At 38.6% G+C, this 21,256-nt stretch overlaps 1 protein-coding gene across 1 annotated transcript in view; it reads right to left on the reverse strand.

Annotated features, from left to right (window-relative positions):
* The window catches only part of LOC139119751 (protein Skeletor, isoforms B/C-like), a 28,512-nt gene that overhangs the window by 4,111 nt on the left and 3,145 nt on the right, over positions 1–21,256 (reverse strand). Inside the window, exons 2-22 of the mRNA XM_070683633.1 lie at positions 20,719–20,868; positions 18,965–19,037; positions 18,094–18,205; positions 17,661–17,823; positions 17,082–17,154; positions 16,501–16,681; positions 15,343–15,579; positions 14,857–14,983; positions 12,667–12,777; positions 11,950–12,129; positions 10,517–10,710; positions 9,691–9,748; positions 7,853–8,010; positions 6,938–7,024; positions 6,174–6,410; positions 4,590–4,716; positions 3,889–3,999; positions 3,117–3,296; positions 1,542–1,735; positions 855–915; positions 32–189 (exon numbers count right to left, since the gene is read on the reverse strand). Of these exons, the coding sequence (XP_070539734.1) occupies positions 32–189; positions 855–915; positions 1,542–1,735; positions 3,117–3,296; positions 3,889–3,999; positions 4,590–4,716; positions 6,174–6,410; positions 6,938–7,024; positions 7,853–8,010; positions 9,691–9,748; positions 10,517–10,710; positions 11,950–12,129; positions 12,667–12,777; positions 14,857–14,983; positions 15,343–15,579; positions 16,501–16,681; positions 17,082–17,154; positions 17,661–17,823; positions 18,094–18,205; positions 18,965–19,037; positions 20,719–20,868 (2,972 nt within the window). The remainder of the gene's footprint in view (positions 1–31; positions 190–854; positions 916–1,541; positions 1,736–3,116; positions 3,297–3,888; positions 4,000–4,589; positions 4,717–6,173; positions 6,411–6,937; positions 7,025–7,852; positions 8,011–9,690; positions 9,749–10,516; positions 10,711–11,949; positions 12,130–12,666; positions 12,778–14,856; positions 14,984–15,342; positions 15,580–16,500; positions 16,682–17,081; positions 17,155–17,660; positions 17,824–18,093; positions 18,206–18,964; positions 19,038–20,718; positions 20,869–21,256) is intronic.

Genomic DNA, 21,256 nt, shown 5'->3' on the forward strand with positions numbered 1-21,256 from the left:
TGTTTGCAATTACACAACTTCCATACGTTACCTGATAATAGTAAGTTCCCGTTTTAGTTGGAGTCCATCGCAAGACAGCTGGGTCGCCTTCCGTACAATTCAGTCTGAGAGTTTTGAAGTAATCGTCGAACGTCTCTGATTCCTCAGAACGATCCACTCCTTTGGATTCATATTCGCAGTAGCGACCAGCTGTGAAAGTAAGCATTCCATATAAGGAAATTTTATAGGAAACATGTTGGATGCATGGAGCACGGTGCAGTAATGAGTATAAACACATGTCAGTCTGAATTTTGGTCTCTTTGATTAAATGTTGTACACACGAAGAATTGGTGACCTTATACTGTAGACCCTCCTTCAAAATTCGGCGAAGGGACTGTGGTCGTGCAAAGTGGCTGAGAGTTGACGAGCTATCAAATGCTGTCGGCGCAAAGAATTTGGTGTGACCAACATTTTATGAAAACGAAGTTTATCGCAGTCGTGATCACCACAGCATGCACGAATATAAACACTCTTAGGTAACATAACAATTTATAAGACACCGACAGAAGCAATGCTTGAGCATCTGAATCTTCCCGTGTTCCAGTCATTGTGTCATTATTTAATTGCCATATAAGAAAATGGTCAACACCAAACCATTCTGATGAAACTTTCTTCAAAGATTATTGAGACGAATAATCATAAAAATGACAAATAAAACTCCTGTATGTTTCGGTTGGACTGATGAATCAAGGTATAGTGTTCATAGAGGGAGAGTAAGGTTCCACAGTTACCCAATGTCTGTTTATAAATTACTATAAATGAGGAAACAATGTAAATAACTTGAAATCAGATCAAATTTTTGGCAAATATGTTACCTGCTGTAGGGTATGGTTGGCCACCATCGTCAAATTCCACACCAGCAAACACTTGGACGTCCTTCAAACAGAAAAGATGGCAATCTTGAGATTGACCTTATCAAAACGGTCTTATCCCCTTGAGGTGAAATATGGTGATCATGTGCCTATGTCCCCAGTGGTTCGTTTTACTGCTCTAACAAGGCAAACTTAACTTTACCAATGCTGCCCAAAATCACAGAAAGACTCGTGCATGGACTAAATTCATGGACTGAAAGTATCCTGTAAATTTCCAGAAAAATGTCGGAATCGCTGTTGGAGGCATTTCTAGCAGCCGGTTATCGATATGTCGTAAGCATTCAAAGAAAGGCTATCCCAACGATAAAAGCAACGGCCTTTATTCCTGACCCTTGTGTATATTTGTCAAAGCAACGTACAGCTGGTGTTCAACATGAATCTAGTCGAAGTCTCACAAAATGCAAGGACTAATACTCTTCTTACAATCGAAGAGTAGCTTTGCTGATCTGTACATAGTGACAAGCAAAATAAACGTCTCTCACGTCCGACAAAGCCTTTCTCGAAAGATGCAGACGTGACGATGACTACTCTAATAATCTTCAAGAAAAACACAGAACATCAAAGTCATACAAGCAGCTTTTAGTCCCTCCATTTCAACTTTTTATCGGTCATTTGCGTGACAACACTTGCCTGTCTTTCCGCTGTACTTTTCTGGATATAACCACCGATAGGATCGTCCGTAATGTAGAATGGATGATACTGGGCGGTGTTCCTGTCATCATCCCCACCTTCAACAATGAAAGTGTAATTGTGTCCAACGAGGAGTTCTAGAATAGGAATGAGTTTCCCGTTGATGTACCAGGCGATACCCGCTGACTTTTGACCTGCAAGGAAAGAACGAGAGAAGTTATGAAACACGTCAATCATAGTATACATCAGTCCTCTGTTTCGAGTCACCAGTAACGGTCACGTGAGGAGAGTTGTTTTGCGCTCGTATACTACTTATCCGAAGTGATTAGTCATTTGGAACAATTGAAAGAGCGATAGATTGACAGTTTTATACATTGTCTATCCAGGCACAAGAAGTGCATGTATTTTTCATCTACAATGTCGTCTTAGCAAGTCTATAAAGGCTGTCTCACTGTAGTTGTTACCAAGAGAACAAGAACGACAAGTTCCCGCCATGATTTGCGCTGGTATTTGGCAACCACAGGAGCAAGATAAACGTTACACAAAATAAAAAATATTATTGCAGACTAAATGTACTTAAAGGCTCAGTAACTCAAACCTTTGCAGTTGTTTTTCAGGCCTTTGTGACGTACCATCTAGTATCTACCTGTATGTGTCCTTCCTGCATCGAGTCGAAGTACCGAGAATTCAGCATGTCAACACTGATTGTGCATGAGTGTTATGAATTGTTACTGTTTAAAGTCGCATTCGGATCCGAACCTTACTAATATGTCAAGAATAACAATGACTGTCACGTACTGACACACGTCATTGACAAACAAAATACCGGATATTTCAAAATGCCGTAGAAGGTAGTGGTAGTCAAAGAAACTGTCTCTGATCAATGAAACAAAAGTGATGAAAATAATGTTGTTTTTTTCCAAATACGGTTACTGTAGCTGTGACTCAAAGACAAAAATATCGAAATTACAAAAATTCAAAATTTGCTCTTACATAGGTGTCCTGGAGTCATAAAGTTTTACCTTCTTCTGAGGGGGGTCGTCAATTTTGGTTGGATAAGGAGTTTGGCAGAGGTGCAATATAAAGTGAACTTTTCGCGCCTGTAATTTATACCGCTCAGATGACTGATACGTGCATCAACAGGCGCCCGGGTAACTCTTTTGTAAGTCTCTGTGGTTGCTATTCGTATAGCAAATAGCAATAAAAAGGCTATAATAGAGTGAGTCGAGCGCCTGTGAATGCATCTATTTGTTTCCTTAGAAAGTTTATTCCTGAGATTGGCGTATTTTCACGAACACCATTTTCATTATGTCGTCCTGTTTTTTCGCGCATCGCTAATTTTCGAACTTTTACGAATAGGACCGATGTAAGTGACGAGAAATCAATTGTAAGACTTTAGGGGTACTCGGCTAACTTCACTGACAAATCTACGAAATATATCGTCACGTTTTCAAGGTCACGGACACCGGTGCAAACTTCACAAATTGGGCAATAAGTACTTGCACTAGTGTGCTTTCCTATTTATGATTTTCGATCTTTTGTCAAGGTAACTATCTTTATTGTACTTTAAATCACCTGTAATTGCAGAATATCCTCTCCTACCACCGGCTGATCCAATTCTTGCAGTAAATCCAGTGTTTCCTTCGTCTCCTCTGATGCGTATTTGATCCCACGCCCTCACCGGTGGCAGTGTAGTACTCGTAAATGCCGGGCAATTGTTCAACGCTTGTCGGCCAAAATGAAGTTTTACGCCGCCTGTAAAATATTAACGATCAAACCGTTTCGAATTAGTAAAAGACTGCTTCGACCTACTGGACTTGTCAAATCACCTGAGATTACTTCATAAGGACATGTGCCTCACTACTTTGAGATGACCGAGCTGCCTTGAACATGGATGGAAAGCTATACGGAGAGAAGGATTGAGCATATTGCAGTCATAAAGCCTTCTTAAAATACATGATACAACAATGATACATGTATAAAACTGTGTAAGTGAGCATTGTTGTAAGAGTATGTAAATCAGCTGACAATAAATCAACATCAATGGAAGACATCCATCAACACAACGGGCGTGCATTATCTAGGTACAACTCAGGCCGAAGACTGACAAAGCACATCAGTAGACTGGGTTGTATCAAGACATTTCAGATGCCATTGTAATATCATCGCTCTGCATTCCATCGCGAATATCATCTACATCTCAACAACAAATTTACCGACATTACTCAATAAAATGACAAATGACTTTACATTTATCACAACATACAGCTCATATCTCGAGCACCATATTTCATCAACCCCGATCCATTCGAACCACGTGGTATCAAAGTACAGTAAGCTCACTTACTGGTTGGCACAGTATGATGTTTCGCTACCACTCCATTGCTGTTGATGTATCCAAGTGCCCATGCAACATACACTTCTCGATCAGTCCGAATTATTTTATCCTTTGAATCACCTCCAAAAGATAAGAAATACAGAAGTTTTGAACAACTTCTTTGGGTTCCAAAAGCTTTGAAGACGCAATAGTCGACAGCTCTACTTTGACTAACTTGAATTCATGGTGCAACGTGATGGATGTGATATAAGAATGCACTTAATCCCGTCTAATCCTTTGATTTTAGTAATTTCTAAAAGAAACTTTAAATCTTAAATAGAGAATAATTCACAAGAATATCTGATTGAGTTTATTAATTATAGAATTAAGTCAATTAATCGTCTAGAACACTTATTTGTAGTTATCAGAACGGTATACACGAATGGGTTTGTAGTAAATCTGACAAACACCTAGACGTTGTTGACAAGCAATTTTGAAAGAAAAATTAATTTGATCTTCGCATGCAACATTCTCGTTGCAATTAAATCAAACATATGAACTTCAAAGTCAAATCAATGTCTTCGATCCCCCGCTGTCAAATTGACTTCAATCAAAACCAAAACCGATTATGTAATTTCATTGTACGTCGATAATCACCATAATATAGTATGTCAAGTAACAGAGGAAGCGCCCTGACGTTGACCCAGCTTTTGCTGTATTTCCATTCATACCTGTATTGAGCAATCTTCTGAATCCAATCCGTACAATACCGTTTTCTATCATCGATTGAATGTTTGACACATCATCTCGTGCGCCTGACACTTCAGTATCTGGGCATGCGCCAAAACCCTGACGACACTTAGGGTTAGAAGAAAACATGCAGTGATTAAAATCAGTACATATTGTTGGAGAGCCTGTAAAATTGAGTTGACGATCGCACTTCCTTTCCTGCTCTCATGTTATTGAAACGTGTTATCTTTATATATATATATTATATATATATATATATATATATATATATATATATATATATATATATACACGTATATACAGTTAAATGAAGGCGTGTTAAAGTGGAGGTAATAAGAAGTCCTCGATGCAGTCCTCTCTCTCTCTCTCTCTCTCTCTCTCTCTCTCTCTCTCTCTCTCTCTCTCTCTCTCTCTCTCTCTCTCTCTCTCTCTCATGATCACTCAGTGATCATGAGAGGTTAATACGAAAAAATATCTTGCTGCCGAATCTTAGATCGTGTTACATGTATTATATAGAAACACGATTGGAACTAATTTGAGAGAATTGGATCTTCATATTTTTCAAATTTCTCAAAAATACCGCAATTATACGGTGTCGCTCAAATTTGATCAGAATTGGTACATACCAAAGATCAACAATAAGTATTATTTCTATCTCTGTTCAGTGCAGGAAAATTATACGTTGATGTTATGACAATTTCTGCACAGTACAACCAGAAAAACAACAAGAAATATTTAAACCAGAAAATTAAGAATGACAAAAGTAAATTAGGTCTGAAACTTTAGGTACTGATCGAAGGTCAACTTTAGCAACATGCATAGCAGAGAATCTTTCTACCATGGATGTACAAAAATAGACATCCATGGTTTCAGCAGATCTGTTAATATGTCACAGTTCATAAACAATGACAGGAAATGACAAATTAGCTGTTTCAGTTACTGCTATCACTCCAAAACATAATAGGTACCCTGCATACAAATAGGTTTAAGGTCAAAATCCTCTTATTCAGATGTGTGGGCTGATTCAGTTCACTGCCACCACTCCTGCACACTTGCAGGATTTCCCTTTTTCTTACCTCATTTGCACATTTTTGACACTGATGTGTTCATTTGAACAAATTCACATCTCAACCCCTACATCTACCTGTACACCAAATACTGAGACGGTAGCTTTGGCGGTATGGGAGCCTTTGTGTGTGACGGACATACATCCGCACATACCCACAAATATACAGACATGCAAATCAGATGCAAATGAACTGATTCAGCTTATACGATAACCTCACATTGGTATACCAAATGTGAGCTAAAAATGTTAGGTGCCTTATAGCTGAATGTTGCAATATTACTAAAACAAGTGCGTATAACTTAAAAAGAAAAGCAGATGAGCATACATTTGCAGATTAAACAGACATTACTTCACCATCCAATTATTCCAAATTAAATTCAATCGGGGCACAACACACCAAAGTCTGCGCATTTACCGTTGTGATAAAGGAGACCAATTTCCAGTTTGGTTTTAGGGGGCTAATGGTAATCTTATATATCATTCGAAAAGCACTTACCTGACTATATGCATTCAGGTCATAATCAACTGCCTTCATGTTTTCTGTGCCGTCATTCCACGTCACCGTGACGTCAGCACCAATCATGGCCGTTCTACTGTCAGAGCCACTGATCCCAAATGCCATGTACTCCCCGGTGTCGACCTGACCACTAAGCTCCAAATCGATGTAATCGCTTCCAACAGTCCAACTTACGTGGTATTTATCGTTCATGGCTTCACAGTTTTCGTACATTTCCTGACAAATGACAGTAATTGGGTGGCGTTAAATGTGTTCAGGGTGTCCAATCTCATTGCCAGCACGCTAGGTTTTACAAATATTAGTCATCCTGTTAAACTCAAAGTCTAAAAGTATTAAGTGATAAATTTTAAAATTTGAATACGTAGTTACCCAAATTTCAACGTCGTCGGGGAAGTTTTGATTGCAATGCTGAAGATACGCCCATGTCATGAAGTGAACTGAAGAAATTTCCGGCTGCTACTGTGACATACTGAGTTCCTGACAATTGCATTTGTTACGATGTTTGTCGTGTTTTCCATGATTACAGATTTATAAGTTCAGAAGTTCAGAAGCAAAACATTTTTAGACGCCTAAGATGTCTCGAAAGAGGTACGTTTGTAAATAATTTGGATTGATTGCCGCACAAACAAATAAACAACATCTACAGAAACAGTGTCGCCCTTTTTCGATTCTTTAGTCAATTGGCGCATGTATGCAGCTGAAAGTTTGTCTTTATATAAATACAGTGGCGAGAAATACGTTACTGTGAACCCGGTTGTGGGACCCTCGGAAACAGCAGGAAAATTGTCGACGACTTCAATCTTCCATCCCAGGTACTGGTGAGTGTAACACTAGAATAAAGTTAAAACAACAAAAGTGTCGTTTGCGTATACTCGATAAAAGTGAAGGTAATCTGAGGTTCATACTTCCTGTTTGAATGTTCCTTGCCTGGACAGAAACCTAATGATGTACTCAAGCCAAACTTAATATAAAACGTCGTCTTCGGCTTGAAACGATATCACTGGATTAAGTATACGGGACTAATCGCCGTAAAACGGGACATCGCACCATAGGTTATGTCTGTACTGAGCCGGACATGTCGTACATACGTAACCATCACATAAAACAACAGTTGTGATGACATCGATAGAAATGAACCAGGATGTATTAAATTTGGCGCCGCTGTCTCTTCTATCACGCCATGGTGGTAATTCAATAATTCGATAACTATAGCTATGCGATGTTGACAATAAACTTTCGTGAAACATGTTCGCGAAACATATGAGTAAAGTAATTTATTAACTATAAGATGGAAACCATACATCGTAACCTTTGCATCTGAAGATTAATTTTTCTGTTTAGAGTATGTTGTAGACTCTCTAACAGCCTTTGAATGGCTATACACCTTCTAATTTCTGACCCTACACAAATATCTTCGCTAGCCTAGTAGCAATTTTTCGGCACCTGCCCTACCTCCAACAACTTGTTTATGGAGAATGTACAATGCCGACCTATCCCTGACCGACGAAACAAGGCCTGGTCGTTGAGAGAACTCCACTTAGCTCAAAATCAGGACGCGAGAAGGCCACACTGTAGAGCCAAGGGGAGCCCTGTGTGAGGGTCCAGAGTATTCTGATGTTGTTTGCAACTACAAAGCATCCCTGTTATGCTCATTTTACCTGATAATAATAAGTTCCCGTTTTAGTTGGAGTCCATCGCAAGACAGCTGGATCGCCTTCTTTACAATTCAGTCTGAGAGTTTTGAAGTAATCGTCGAACGTCTCTGATTCTTCAGAACGATCCACTCCTTTGGATTCATATTCGCAGTAGCGACCCGCTGTGAAAGTAAGCGTTCCATAAAAAACAAGTCATCGTTGATGACACAGTCCCCACTTGTTAATGGGTGCTTTGATTACAGGTCCTCAGAGAGGAAAGAGTCCTCTTCATTAGGTCTGTGATAAAAATACTTTTGAATAAATTTGCTTGATACTTGTCTGAGTTATGGTTCTGGACATGAAAAAACGTAATAAACTGGCCACATGGCGGCCATATTGGATTGAATCACAAAACAAGTCAATGTGCATATGTATGACATTGGTCAATGTCCTTGTACCAAGTTTGAATAAAATTGGTTGAGATATGCCTGAGTTATGGCTCTGTACATGAAAAAATCATAACAAAATGGCCGCACGGCGGCCATATTGGATCATATCACAAAACAAATTGATGTGCATAGCTATGACATAGGTCATTGTCCTTGTATCAACTTTGAATAAAATCTGTAGAAACATGCCTGAGTAATGGTTCTGTACATAAAAAAATCGTAATAAAATGGCTGCCTGGCGGCCATATTGGATCGTATCACAAAACAAAGTGACGTGCATATGTATGACATAGGTCAATGTCCTTGTACCAATTTTGAATAAAATCGGTTGAGATATGCCTGAGTTATGCTCTGTACATGAAAAAATCGTAACAAAATGGCCGCATGGCGGCCATATTGGATCGTATCATAAAAAGAATTGACGTGCATATCTATGATATTGGTCAATGTCCTTGTACCAGCTTTGAATAAAATCAGTTGAAACATGCCTGAATTATGGCTCTGTACATGAAAAAATCGTAATAAAATGGCCGCCTGGCAGCCATATTGGATCGTATCACAAAACAAATCGACGTGCATCTGTACGACATATGAAGTAATCCTGTACCAAGTTTGAATGAAATTGCTTCAGGCATCTCTGAGATATCTGCGTGAACGGACGGACGCACAGACGGACGCACGCACGCACGCACGCACGGACGCACGCACACACGCACGGACATGACCAAACCTATAAGTCCCCCGGACGGTGTCCGTGGGGACTAATAAATTTATCGGAAACGTTAGGAATGCATGGAGCAGGGTACGGCAATGGATTATAAATATACGTCAGCTCTGAAGTTTGCCTTTCTCTACTAAATGATGTGGACGTGAAAAACTGACCACATAATATGACTGAAAGTCGACAAGTTACAATATGCATTCGCAACTAGGAATTTAGCCAGACCCTGTTACCAAATGGAATGCATGGCATTGCCTCATCGTATTAATATGTATTCAATAAATGTTTTAGGAACTAATTTCGCAGTAAATTGGCAAATGTTTCCTACTGCCTGTAAACTGAATTTTTGGTCAAAATGTACATTATAACTTAATGCCAGCAGATGCAATTATTGAATTTCTGACTCTTAGTCGATCATCTGTATCTGAATGTTCGTAGCAATATAAGCAAATTATCAACGCCCTGTATTCTTTCATGAATATTTTCTGCGAAGAAGTGTATATTTGGATAAATAAACGCAAAATGACATTATTATCTCCTGTATATTTCAAATATTTCTTGCTTTGTTCGAGTAAATTATCCAATGCAGCTCCTGTCAAAAGTGAAATAGCAAAGTCGTTCCACTTTTCCTCATTAATAAGTGAAAAATAGACGCCTCTGCAACTTGAACTAAGTTTTCAAAAATATATTACCTGCTGTAGGGTATGGTTGGCCATTGTCAAATTCCACACCAGCAAACACTTCAACGTCCTTTCAACGATTAAAAAAAGAACAAAACATGAGTCTCGAGATGGACACACTTAATTGAACCTTGCCAAAATTATCTACTCCCCGTGTCGTTAAATATGTTGTTTAATATGTTTTCATAGTTGTAAACTGTACTATACAGTACTAACTAAGGCAAACTTGACTTTACGTGCTAAAAAGATAGTGAAACATAAAGCTGGTAATGTACATGCTTGACCTTATTAGCTTGACTCCATTTCCTGAAATACATTGTTTTTGTGTTGTCATGTTAAAGCTGGTCTAACTCAGTAAAAAAGCATGAACTAAAGAGTGAGAGTATCGGGTAAATTTTCTAAACAAAAACAAATCGGAATCACATTCAGGGACCTTTCAGCAGCCGTTTAGCCATTGATTGCAAGGTTTTGAAGTAGATCTAACGCTGCTATGCAGTCAGCTACCATTATCACTGATCCAAGTGTTCATTATTCGACGTACTTAAGGTTGTAAACATGAAGGCAGTCAAAATAAGACGTATGATGGCCGTACAATTTGTTAGGAGTATTGCTCTTCTTAGAACCCATGGCCAGATGCTGTATTGTGAATTCTATAATGCGTTAAAATCGTGATGTCAAGCAAAACGAACGTGTCTCCTATCCGGCGAAACCTTTTTAGATAAAAACAGACATGACGATGACTGTTCTATCGTTAAAAACAAAAACACTAAAATCATACAAGCAGCTTTTAGTCCCTCCATTTCAACGTTTTGTCGGTCATTTGCGTGACAACACTTGCCTGTCTTTCCGCTGTACTTTTCTGAATATAACCACCAATAGGATCGTCCGTAATGTAGAATGGATGATACTGGGCGGTGTTGCTGTCATCATCACCACCTTCAACAATAAAAGTGTAATTGTGTCCAACGAGGAGTTCTAGAATAGGAATGAGTTTCTCGTTGATGTACCAGGCGATACCCCATGACACTTGACCTGTGAAGAACGAGAGAATTTATGAAACACGTCACTTTGGGTACACTGTAGTCTGAATAGAAGTGCACGTATTTTCGGTGTTCACAATTTCGATTTTCTCTTTTTTGTAATATCTTGTCTTATCAAGGCTATGAAGGCTTGTCGTACTGTGGCTTTTATCAACAGAATATTATAGAAACGACAACTTCCCGTCATGCTTAGGCCAAGCACGGGTGCAAGCTAAACGTTAAACAAAAATCAAATACTGCTCATTGCATCATTGTAGTATTCCAATAGATAAGGCCTAGCATAACGTTTTGCAATTTTTTTCAGACTTTATTACGAGTGTCAGTAGCAGTATTTATGTGCACTCTCTAAAACATGCTGACATACCAAGTATTCAGTTTGCCAACATTGATTGCATATTGAGTACCCTGTATTTTTGTAAGTGGACTTGAACTCGTTTGAATTGTAACAATGTACGTCACACATTGACATGTAACATTGATAAACCATATACTGGGTATTTCAAACTGCTTTACCTCGTACTTGAAGACCAAGAAAATATCGTTGACATATGGAACGAAAGTTATGAAAAATTATCTCCATTAAAGTTACTGTAGCTTTGAAGAAATTACAAATATCAAATTTGCTCTTAGAATGCCGTCCTACGGGTCTCGAAAATACATCCTTTTCCGAGTGACGTCACTCTGATGTCGGGTACGGGACAAATTTGATAGAGACTCAATTTTAAAGTGACTAATTCGGGACAGTGATTGATATTATTCAGATGTTGATGTATGCACAGGCGCTTGGCTAACCTTTTGTACGGCCCAGTGGTTGCTATTGTGTAGCAATCACAGGGTTATATTATAGTGAGCCGAGCGTCTGTGCATACATCTTTTTTCCTCTTTGGAAAGCCTTTTTCCCGTGGCCGACTGAGAGTCATGTGTTTCTCGTATACAATTTCAGTTTCCGACTGAGTCTTCTTGCTTTTGGCGCACCACCAAGTATTCCGAAATTTTACGAAGAGAATCAATGCAACTGACGAGAAATCGAAATTAAAACAAAACTTTATGGATACTCAGGTAACTGCACTTACGAAATTACTTATGGAAATATATTGCTGGGTTTTCCAGATTAATGGACACTGATGCCAATTTCAAAAATGAACAACAAGCACTGGCATCGGTGTGTGTTCCTAATCTGGTAACTTCTGTGGTCTGTGGGTATTTTAATTTTAATTTGTTTTTAAATCACCTGTAATTGCAGAATATCCTCTCCTACCACCGGCTTGTCCAATTCTTGCAGTAAATTCTGTGTTTCCTTCGTCTCCTCTGATGCGTATTTGATCCCATGCCCTCACCGGTGGCAGGGTAGTCCTCGTAAATGCCGGGCAATTGTTCGACGCTTGTCGACCAAAATGAAGTTTTACGCCGCCTGTAAAATATTAACGATCAAACCGTTTCGAATTAGGTAAGTGCTGTAGTAGTGACTGTTAAACTTAGCTGAGATTATTTTACAATGATAATGACAAATGACAACTCTGAGATGAGCAACTAGCGGCTACAAGGCTTCAGAACATAAAAGTTATCAGGCCTTCGTGATGTTGCCCAGTTAAATAATACAACTATGATACGCTGAGTGAGCATTGTTTGATAGGTTGAGAATATCCAATGGCCCGGAAGTTGTGCATTATCTAGATAACCTTAAAGAATGGAAAACCAATTCAAGCGCCGTATCACATTTTATATATTATTATAATATCATTGCTCTAAATTCCCTTCTAAAGATCCTGAACATTTTCCACGGCACACCTTCCAACAGAACACTTGATACGACAACATCTGACACCAATTTTGTTACGGTATAGAAACTCATATCTCGAGCACCATTATTCTTCAACCTAACCTAATCGCGATCATTGTAAGTTTTGTGTCGGGTCTCGTGATATCAAAGTATAGTAAACGGACTTACTGGTTGGCACAGTATGATGTTTCGCTACCACTCCATTGCTGTTGATGTATCCAAGTGCCCATGCAACATATACTTCTCGATCAGTCCGAATTATTTTATCCTTTGAATCACCTCCATGAGATAAAAATAAAAGCATTTTTGATAACTTCATCGGGTTCTTCACAATTTTCGTGAGCTTTATTATATCGAACTTGAATTACAGTGAAACGGGATCGAGGTTAATGTAGGAATGCGGTTGGTTCTGTTTAACGTAGAATGGACCTCGGGGACAGGTACTTGGACTCTCAAACTTCTCTGTTCATCTACCCATTTAAAGCTCTTGGCGTAGAAAAATTCTAACCGCCTTAGTTTTTCGAAAATTTCTTTTTCTCCAGAGAGTTGACACAGGAATGGTCGCAATTTTGAATTTCAAATATCGGTAAATTTTAAGTTATTTGTTTCTCCAGTACCAAAATATGCATGTTGATTTTGATTTTGATTTTTGATTTGGTGAGAGAAAGGTTAAAAGCTTCATGAGGAAAGTCTGGGCAAAAGTTCAGGTCTTTTACTTTCGAGGCGCATACTACCTTACGGTAGCGTTGCACAAAACCCACATACTTTTTCCAAAAGCATTATTTCTTATCAAAGACGACTTGAAAACTCCTAATGCTATATATTTTCAAAAGGCAGAAATCTCAAATTTAGTATGGTAGCAATAGCTTAGTCCAATGATGAAGTGAGTTCAATATTAATGATAAAAATTAAGTCAAAAACTTGTAAAATTTAATATATGAATTGAAGCTAGGGTATACGAAGATAACAATAACAATTTTGTTTTGCATTACCTATATGCTAATTCTTTTATGGCAGGGGTTAAAAGATTGACATTGAAAAACAGTGATTAAAATGAAGATAAGCAAAATTGAAATGTAAGAACTTTATTGCCAAACAAAGTTGTCGTTTTCTTATATTTTACTTAAAGAACACAATGTGAAATTTTCACAGAGCCAAATGGAGTTTTTCTTTTTTTTTTGAAATGTTGAAAACGGAGAATAAAGAAGCAAGGAAATCAGGTGATTTACATACATATGCATAAATTTTCACTTCTTTTTTATCCTACTCACAACTGCTTGTCAACCCAACAAATATTTTATCTTAGGTCAAAAATTAAAGAAACTGAATGACTACGTTTGCAAAAAAGTGGTTTCGAGCAAAATTTCCTGTGCTATGTGCAACGCCACCTCAATCCATGGATGTCGATAATTTCTGATAGACAGCCATGAAATCTGAAGCAGAGAGATAAATTAACAAAGGTGTCTGATAGGTTATTGTGCGTGACGACTCAGCAGTAAAGTCAAAGGTCAGCCTCACTTATTTGTTGACACTAGAACGGTATAATTGAATCATGTGGCTGACATATGCATCGTCGTAAACCACGCCCTCTTCGGCGAGTCTTATCACCCAACGCCGATTTTTGCGTAGATCAGCGGAGCGGAAATTATTGCTCTGGCCTGCGAGAATGGACATATGTAGTCATCGACGTGGTTGACAAGGAAGCTATTCCGTAAATTAAACCTTTAAGGTTAATCACCTTAAGTTTTATTTTCACATTTATTTTTTTCCTTGGGAGGGAATCGCTCAGTTATTTTTTACTTTTTCGTCAGTTTCTTCTGCACAAGAATCCTTGTCGCAGCAAGTAATCTATAGCTTATGTCAAATCAACATCCTAGTCTGTTTATCTAGCTACTATTGATGCAAGAAAAGACGTGTAATGTTCACATGCCTTGACAGCGCCATATCAATCAGTCAGTCGATCAATAATGATTACTAGTATATAGCCACAATGCAAAACAAAAGGATTTGCTCTGTGACGCTTAAGTCATATAGTGTGTTCTGTTGAACACGTGTATTTCAGTTTCCTTTTAAAAGTGTTCAAACCTATGGATTCTTTGATAGCCAGTTGAAATGAATTCCTTAATTTCGGTACAGATTACCGTGATGTAAAGCCACATCAACCATATGTGGCATGCTTCTAAATTGTTAGAGTTAACATTTTCTTGTTGGGAGAACGGAGCGCACGAGTTGACAAATAAGCCTTGGTCGAGAGTAGATCGCTTATATATGCAGAAGTCAGGCTACGAATAATTTAGGTGATAAAACGGGCTACCTTTGTACTCGAACAGTATTTTGCCGTATTTCTATGATTCATACCTGTATTGAGCAATCTTCTGAATCCAATCCGTACAATACCGTTTTCTATCATGGATTGAATGTTTGACACATCATCTCGTGCGCCTGACACTTCAGTATCTGGGCATGCGCCGGAACCCTGACTACACTGAGGGCAAGAAAAAAACATGAAGAAATTAAAAGTCTGTGTCTCACATTTTAACATTATTGCAGAGCCACTCCGCTTTTTACTTTTTATCATTCACCCTTTCCCTACCGCCTGCGATTTGTTTGTTTTACACAGACGCAGAAGAACAAATCTTTTAATCAAATGTTTTACTTTCAAAATAGATAAAAATTCATTTCATATATTGGCACAAATACACGTCGCCGTAAAACTTCACATCACGTTCCACGCACTTAAGAACACAACAATCTCTGCATTTACAGTTATAATCAAAGAGGACCAATTCCAGTTTGGATTTTATCGGCTTATGATAATAATTTACATTGCTCGACAACACATACCTGACTATATGCATTCAAGTCATAATCAACTGCCTTCGTGCTTTCTGTGCCGTCATTCCACGTCACTGTGACGTCAGCACCAATCATGGCCGTTCTACTGTCAGAGCCACTGATCCCAAATGCCATGTACTCCCCGGTGTCGACCTGACCACTAAGCTCCAAATCGATGTAATCGCTTCCAACAGTCCAACTTACGTGGAATTTATCGTTCATTGCTTCACAGTTTTCGTACATTTCCTGACAAATGACAGTAATGGGGTGGCGTTAAATGTGTTCAATGTAATTCTGATCCAAGTCTTTCCTTCCATTTCCTGTCACCCATGGTTGTAAATTTCTCAATTTCATCTACCGTGAGGTCATGATATTGTAACAGGACGAACAATGCAACCACTCAGTTACAGAATGCACTGTGTCTCCGTTTAGTTTGGGACTAAGCAAAAATTGTGCAGCCAAATTTTAGAGATTCTATTATCAAGTAGCGCGTGCAACATTATGAACCGTGCACTGTAAATAATCATTTATTTTCCATAGTGACAATTGTAACGATGTTTATATGAAATGTTGTTCTTATGCAAATGAGGTGTCTGCAATTATGTTTACAAAGTACTTGCGGACTTGATGAAGAATGAGAAAGATTGCATTCATTAAAGCTCCATAAGCTGTATCTTTTGGCTATTTTTTCAGAACTGCTGTTCTGTGGTGTCCCTACACTTTCTGCAATGAATCCCTTAACTGTAATTTAATGCCAAGTATTTAGCATATCCACACAACCTATATGAGTATAATCTCCATTGTTACTGTTGAAAACTGTATTCAAGTCCGGACTAGAATTCATTCGTAAACAATAAACAATGGTCACTACACACATACAAGTTGTGTTGACAAAAAGAATACTCGAAATTTCAGCATGACAAACGTATTAGGGTCAGACACGGTAGTTGATATGCAGATCAAGAATACTGAAAAAGTTGCCACAAGTTGCAGCTTATGTCCCTTTAAGAGACAAAGGTCATTACACGCGACTAATACTTGTGTCGCAATTTATACACAGTATTAGATTCCACGTTTTGACAGGCCGTCCTAGGAGTATAGGCCGTTTGTCAGGAACAGCTTTATCTACATTACACGAATTTTATGATGTACTCATAAACAGTTTACCTCGGGTTCTGTATCTTCTATGTGCGGAGGGATGTTCAAATTGTCAGGAATGAAAACGTGGCCGAAATTCTGCACTGCAAGAACACACCACATGGACAACCAATCGATGTCGAAAACTGTCAAATCACCGGCCAATTGGATGGAGACTGTTTGGCCATTGTAGCCTCTCAGAGGCCGAGTGCTAGGCCATACGGAAGAAACAGAAAAGTGTGAAAAAAGGGAAGTGGGCCATACGCGGATCGTCCAATGATAGGCAAATTCAAAATTGATAAATGCCGCGTGCATCAGAATAGAAATAAAGCCAAAAATTACGATTCGGGATTGAGAGAGTATTTATTCATGTGTCGCCGAACAGATACTGAACTAGAGTAGAACAGACCTATATAGATGCCGCCAATAATAACGTACATAACCACCACTGAGGGTGCAATAGTTTATCGTCATGCATTTTTGGAGTTGCCGATGGTGAATAACACTGTTGGTAAATTTATCCAGGAATCCTCCCGTACGATATCAGACGGTATACAATTGGGAAAGAGATCAAATTGCCATAAAATTACGAAAGTCGAATAGTTGCTCACCTTCCATTTTCGTCAGGTACTTTTATTCCATTCCTATGTGGCCGTGATCCAGTGCCAACCCAAAAATAAGCATCTACAGGGAGACGTGAAGTGGACACAAGATATGGGTGTGTTGTGAAACGCTAACTAACACCTGAATAGGCGCCAAAGATGGACTACACTCGCTGCAGTACAACATGTCATACTATCTTTGACATGGTTAACATGTCGGTCCTTTGTACTTTGTGTCTATTAGTCCAGGATGTACATTAGGACTATCATATATCATATCATATTTGTCGACCTTGTGGAAGATCGGCCTTATTGGCCGAACATGTTATCGACAATAAATAAAGTTAAATAAATAAATAAATAAATATATAAATATTCCTCTTTGAAGTCAGAATTCAGAGCGGGAGGCGAAACTTTAGAAGCATAAAAGGGATCGGTTTCTAATTGTGTTTCTAAAGGCATTCATTTTATCGAGGCTATAATTCATTGCTTTTTTCTGTCATTCGTTCTTTAGGTTGACCCGTTCATGTCGGCGTGAGATTTAAAATGGGTTAATTTCAATTGGTCTGCAAGCCCATAAAATATTACCTGGCCCGTTTCCATCGTAGTGCAAGTTTTCGATACGAAATGTTTTAGCATCAACAATGTACGGATGACCCCTGAGACCATGGGCAAGGCGAGAAAACTCCCCAAGGTCGTGTTCCGATGGTGCTATGAAGCCACCAGGGAAATACACGTGACCAAAATCAACCTATGAACGGTGAGAAGACGATAGAGATTTTATTCAGTGTTAGCATATCATAAACATGTATTTCAGGATGCATTAAGACCGTAAAGGCGAGTCTGCTATGGCTTTTTCGATATCCAAACCGAAATTCTCTACTCTTTATCATTTTGCCTCTCTAGGAAACTAGTCCATCGTTTAAGTCAATGATAAAAACGCGACGTAATAAGTTGTTTTCCAAAACATCAAAAGTGGGAGTGTCCATTTTCTTCTGGAGTCAATGGCAGTCAAGCTTACCGTGAACCTTCGGCACCATACTGATAACCATTTGTAATCTGATATTGTGCTTTCTCCAGGTAGAGTGATTGTTATATCACGATTTGAATATCCTCGGAGTGGAGTAGAGACACTGCAAACAAACACAAAATGATGGACAAAAGATTTGGACATGTTGCGTAGTATTTGTATCCTCTGTTATTCTTTGTTGGTGTAACATTTCCTGATATATAGGATACTCAAGCATGTGTCACAAACACATTTACCATCGATCGGTAAAGCTCATTTTTATGGCTGTCACTTTTGATGAGGGCTATTTTCATTATGTTTGTCCTTTTTTGTGAAATACAGTACAGTTGTACTTCTGACGTCATGTAGTAAATGCCTGGTGTAAAACTTGTCATCACAGCCTCTGTGTTGGTAACGTCAAATGTCATTGTTGACAACTGAAGTTCAATCCGGAGTATGATTTATCTATGAAAAATAACATTGCATATTGCACATAAGTCGTGTCTGCAAGGGAGTGTGCTCAACTTTTGGACTAGCGTTGCTTGCAGGTGTAAGGAAAAGAAATGATTTCCCTAGCAAATAATAGTTTCTTAAAAGAAGTTATTTTAAGTTTTTGCAAATGGTAAATGCTGTTTGTGCAAGATGATGATCATAAACAATAAAGAGACTATAGATGTAAAAACAACACGAATTCTTCATCGTGTCTCAAATTTATTTTTTTTATTTTGACAATAAATTAATGTATCTAGGAAACATTTGTGGTTGATCGGCATCAAATGACCGAATGAAGATGCGTTCATGCTCTTTTTAATTTTAATGGTTCGTAAATCAGACCAATCAAGAGTCCCTTTTAACTGGTTGCTCAATAATATATTTTACGTACCTGCCTCGCTCATCCGGGACAATCACACCTGTTGAACTTGGACTGTTCGTGGAACCAACCCAGAAGAAGGCATCTGTAAGGATTATGTGTTATAATTTGAATAATGATGTCAAGCATTGCAGGTGGATTTTATCCGGCCTTATCCAAAAAAAATTGTAGTGACAGGTTCACGAGCACATCATTTATGCAAATAATTCAAACCATCTGTCTTGCCTCAAAGATAATCCCCACACCACAAATACCAGAGATTTCGTGATGTTATTTTTTCTACCGCAGCATAGATAGTCTGGTTCCCTGACCCATTTCCCCGGTAGAGGGCGTGGGGAAATATAGGGTCAGGTACCGGCTAATGTAAACATGGACGCTATTGGGTTAAAATAAAACAAGCTGTGATTGGATGAAAGTAACACCTGTAACTTTTTCTCATCTTTCTTGGGTTTCGCACTTTCAGGCTCACTTGACACCAACTTCTTGTTTGTACCACAAAGCCGTGGAGGTAGAAAGAAAGACTTTCTACCTCCATGATTTAGCCACTGTGACTTAGCACACCTCTTAACACTTTTAGAACGTCGACATGATGCCTGGCATTTTTCACGAAATTTGGACACCATTCTATCCATCGAAGTCAATCGTCGTTCACAGTTCCAACAAAGTTTGCTTTCAATTAGCTGTGATATCGCAGCAGTACTTGTGGCGTGTATAGAACGTGCTCGGGTCATTGGGGTCACGCCACAATCCGCGATGACCTCAATGACCCTAGCGCGTTCGATACACGCAACAAGTACTGCTGCGATATCACAGCCAGCCTTCGATCACCTCTATTTACCCGTACTTCTGGATTAATCCTTTCAGTTTATGTTTCCCGTCTTGTGTGCCAATGTTTTTGGTTCGGATACCAGTGTTCGAACTTACTTCTGATCCAGTCGAATTTTGACCGGCGTTTTCATGGTAGCAGCCATATTATAATAATAATAATAATAATATTTTTATTGCTTGCTTGTAAATATAGGATTTACATCACATTTGTGGCAATAAAAGTGTGATACAAAAATAAGTTAAAATTTTCTTCAATAAAGATAAAGTATTACAGTATAATAATAGTAGCTAATAATAAATATAACTAGGTATTTCTTTGTTTATATAAAGTAAAAATATAATCAGCAAGTTGTTCATTAAAAGATAACTCTTGTTTTGTTAGTAGAGAAATAAGCTGATTTTCAGTATCGTCGTTGGGAAATTGATTTTACTGAAAAAGTACTTTCTTTGGACTTTGTATTTCTGACAGACTAATAAAAAGTGTGTTTCATCTTCAATACTGTTGGTGTTACACTGATTGCAGTATCTTTCAGTAATTGTTGTAGCATGTTTTGTCAGGTGACTAACCTCCGCCATCTTGAACAAAATTCTGTTCAAGATGGCTACCCGGTACCTGACCCCATATTTCCCCACGCCCTCTACCGGGGAAATGGGTCAGGGAACCAGACTACAGCATAGACTGAACAAAATTTACTGGCAATGTTTCTCATGTATTGCGGCATGTTTCTGTGCAGGAACTTCGTAATACTTATGATTAGGTAATGACGGCTAGTTTGAATCGTGGTCAGATTCTATGGTTTAGGTGACACATTCAGGTTTAAAACATTGTCCAGTGTTCGTTTTATTGACTCTCTCTCTCTCTCTCTCTCTCTCTCTCTCTCTCTCTCTCTCGCGGTATTAATCTGTAAACAAAACAAATTCTGTATCGATTAACTCACCTGGAGCTGCTCCGTCGTAATTAAACCCTACAATTCGAAGTCGGCGACTATCCACGGCGTAAACCGTCCCTGACACACCGTGGTCAAAAGTCGTCAAATCTGCGATGGGTTTACCATGGTACGGACTTGCCGTGGATATAAACTCTGAAACTGAATATAAACAAAATACATTTCCTTGCAAACGCGGATTGGTCGGCTACACATGATTTACCAAACTTTAATTTTCATTTTTAATCAGAGATTGTTCCATGTCACAGGAGCTATTAAAATGTTAAAATTGATAAAACCCTACAATAAAACCATTACTGTACATTCTATTGTCAAACACGATTGACAGCATTTAAAACCGAGAGGCCTTCTGGCTATGAAAAGTTGTATTCAGACATTATTTCTGTCAGCTTTTATCACTGACATGTCTATTATATTGGACATATAGCTGTTGAAAACGAAGTCGACAAAACATGCTTTCCGCCCTAACGACAGACGGAACCGGCGTGAGAAAGTGATGTCATTAATTAAAATATCTACTATAGAATAC

Source organism: Ptychodera flava, chromosome 20, assembly GCF_041260155.1.
Source record: "Ptychodera flava strain L36383 chromosome 20, AS_Pfla_20210202, whole genome shotgun sequence".
Classification (NCBI taxonomy): domain Eukaryota; kingdom Metazoa; phylum Hemichordata; class Enteropneusta; family Ptychoderidae; genus Ptychodera; species Ptychodera flava.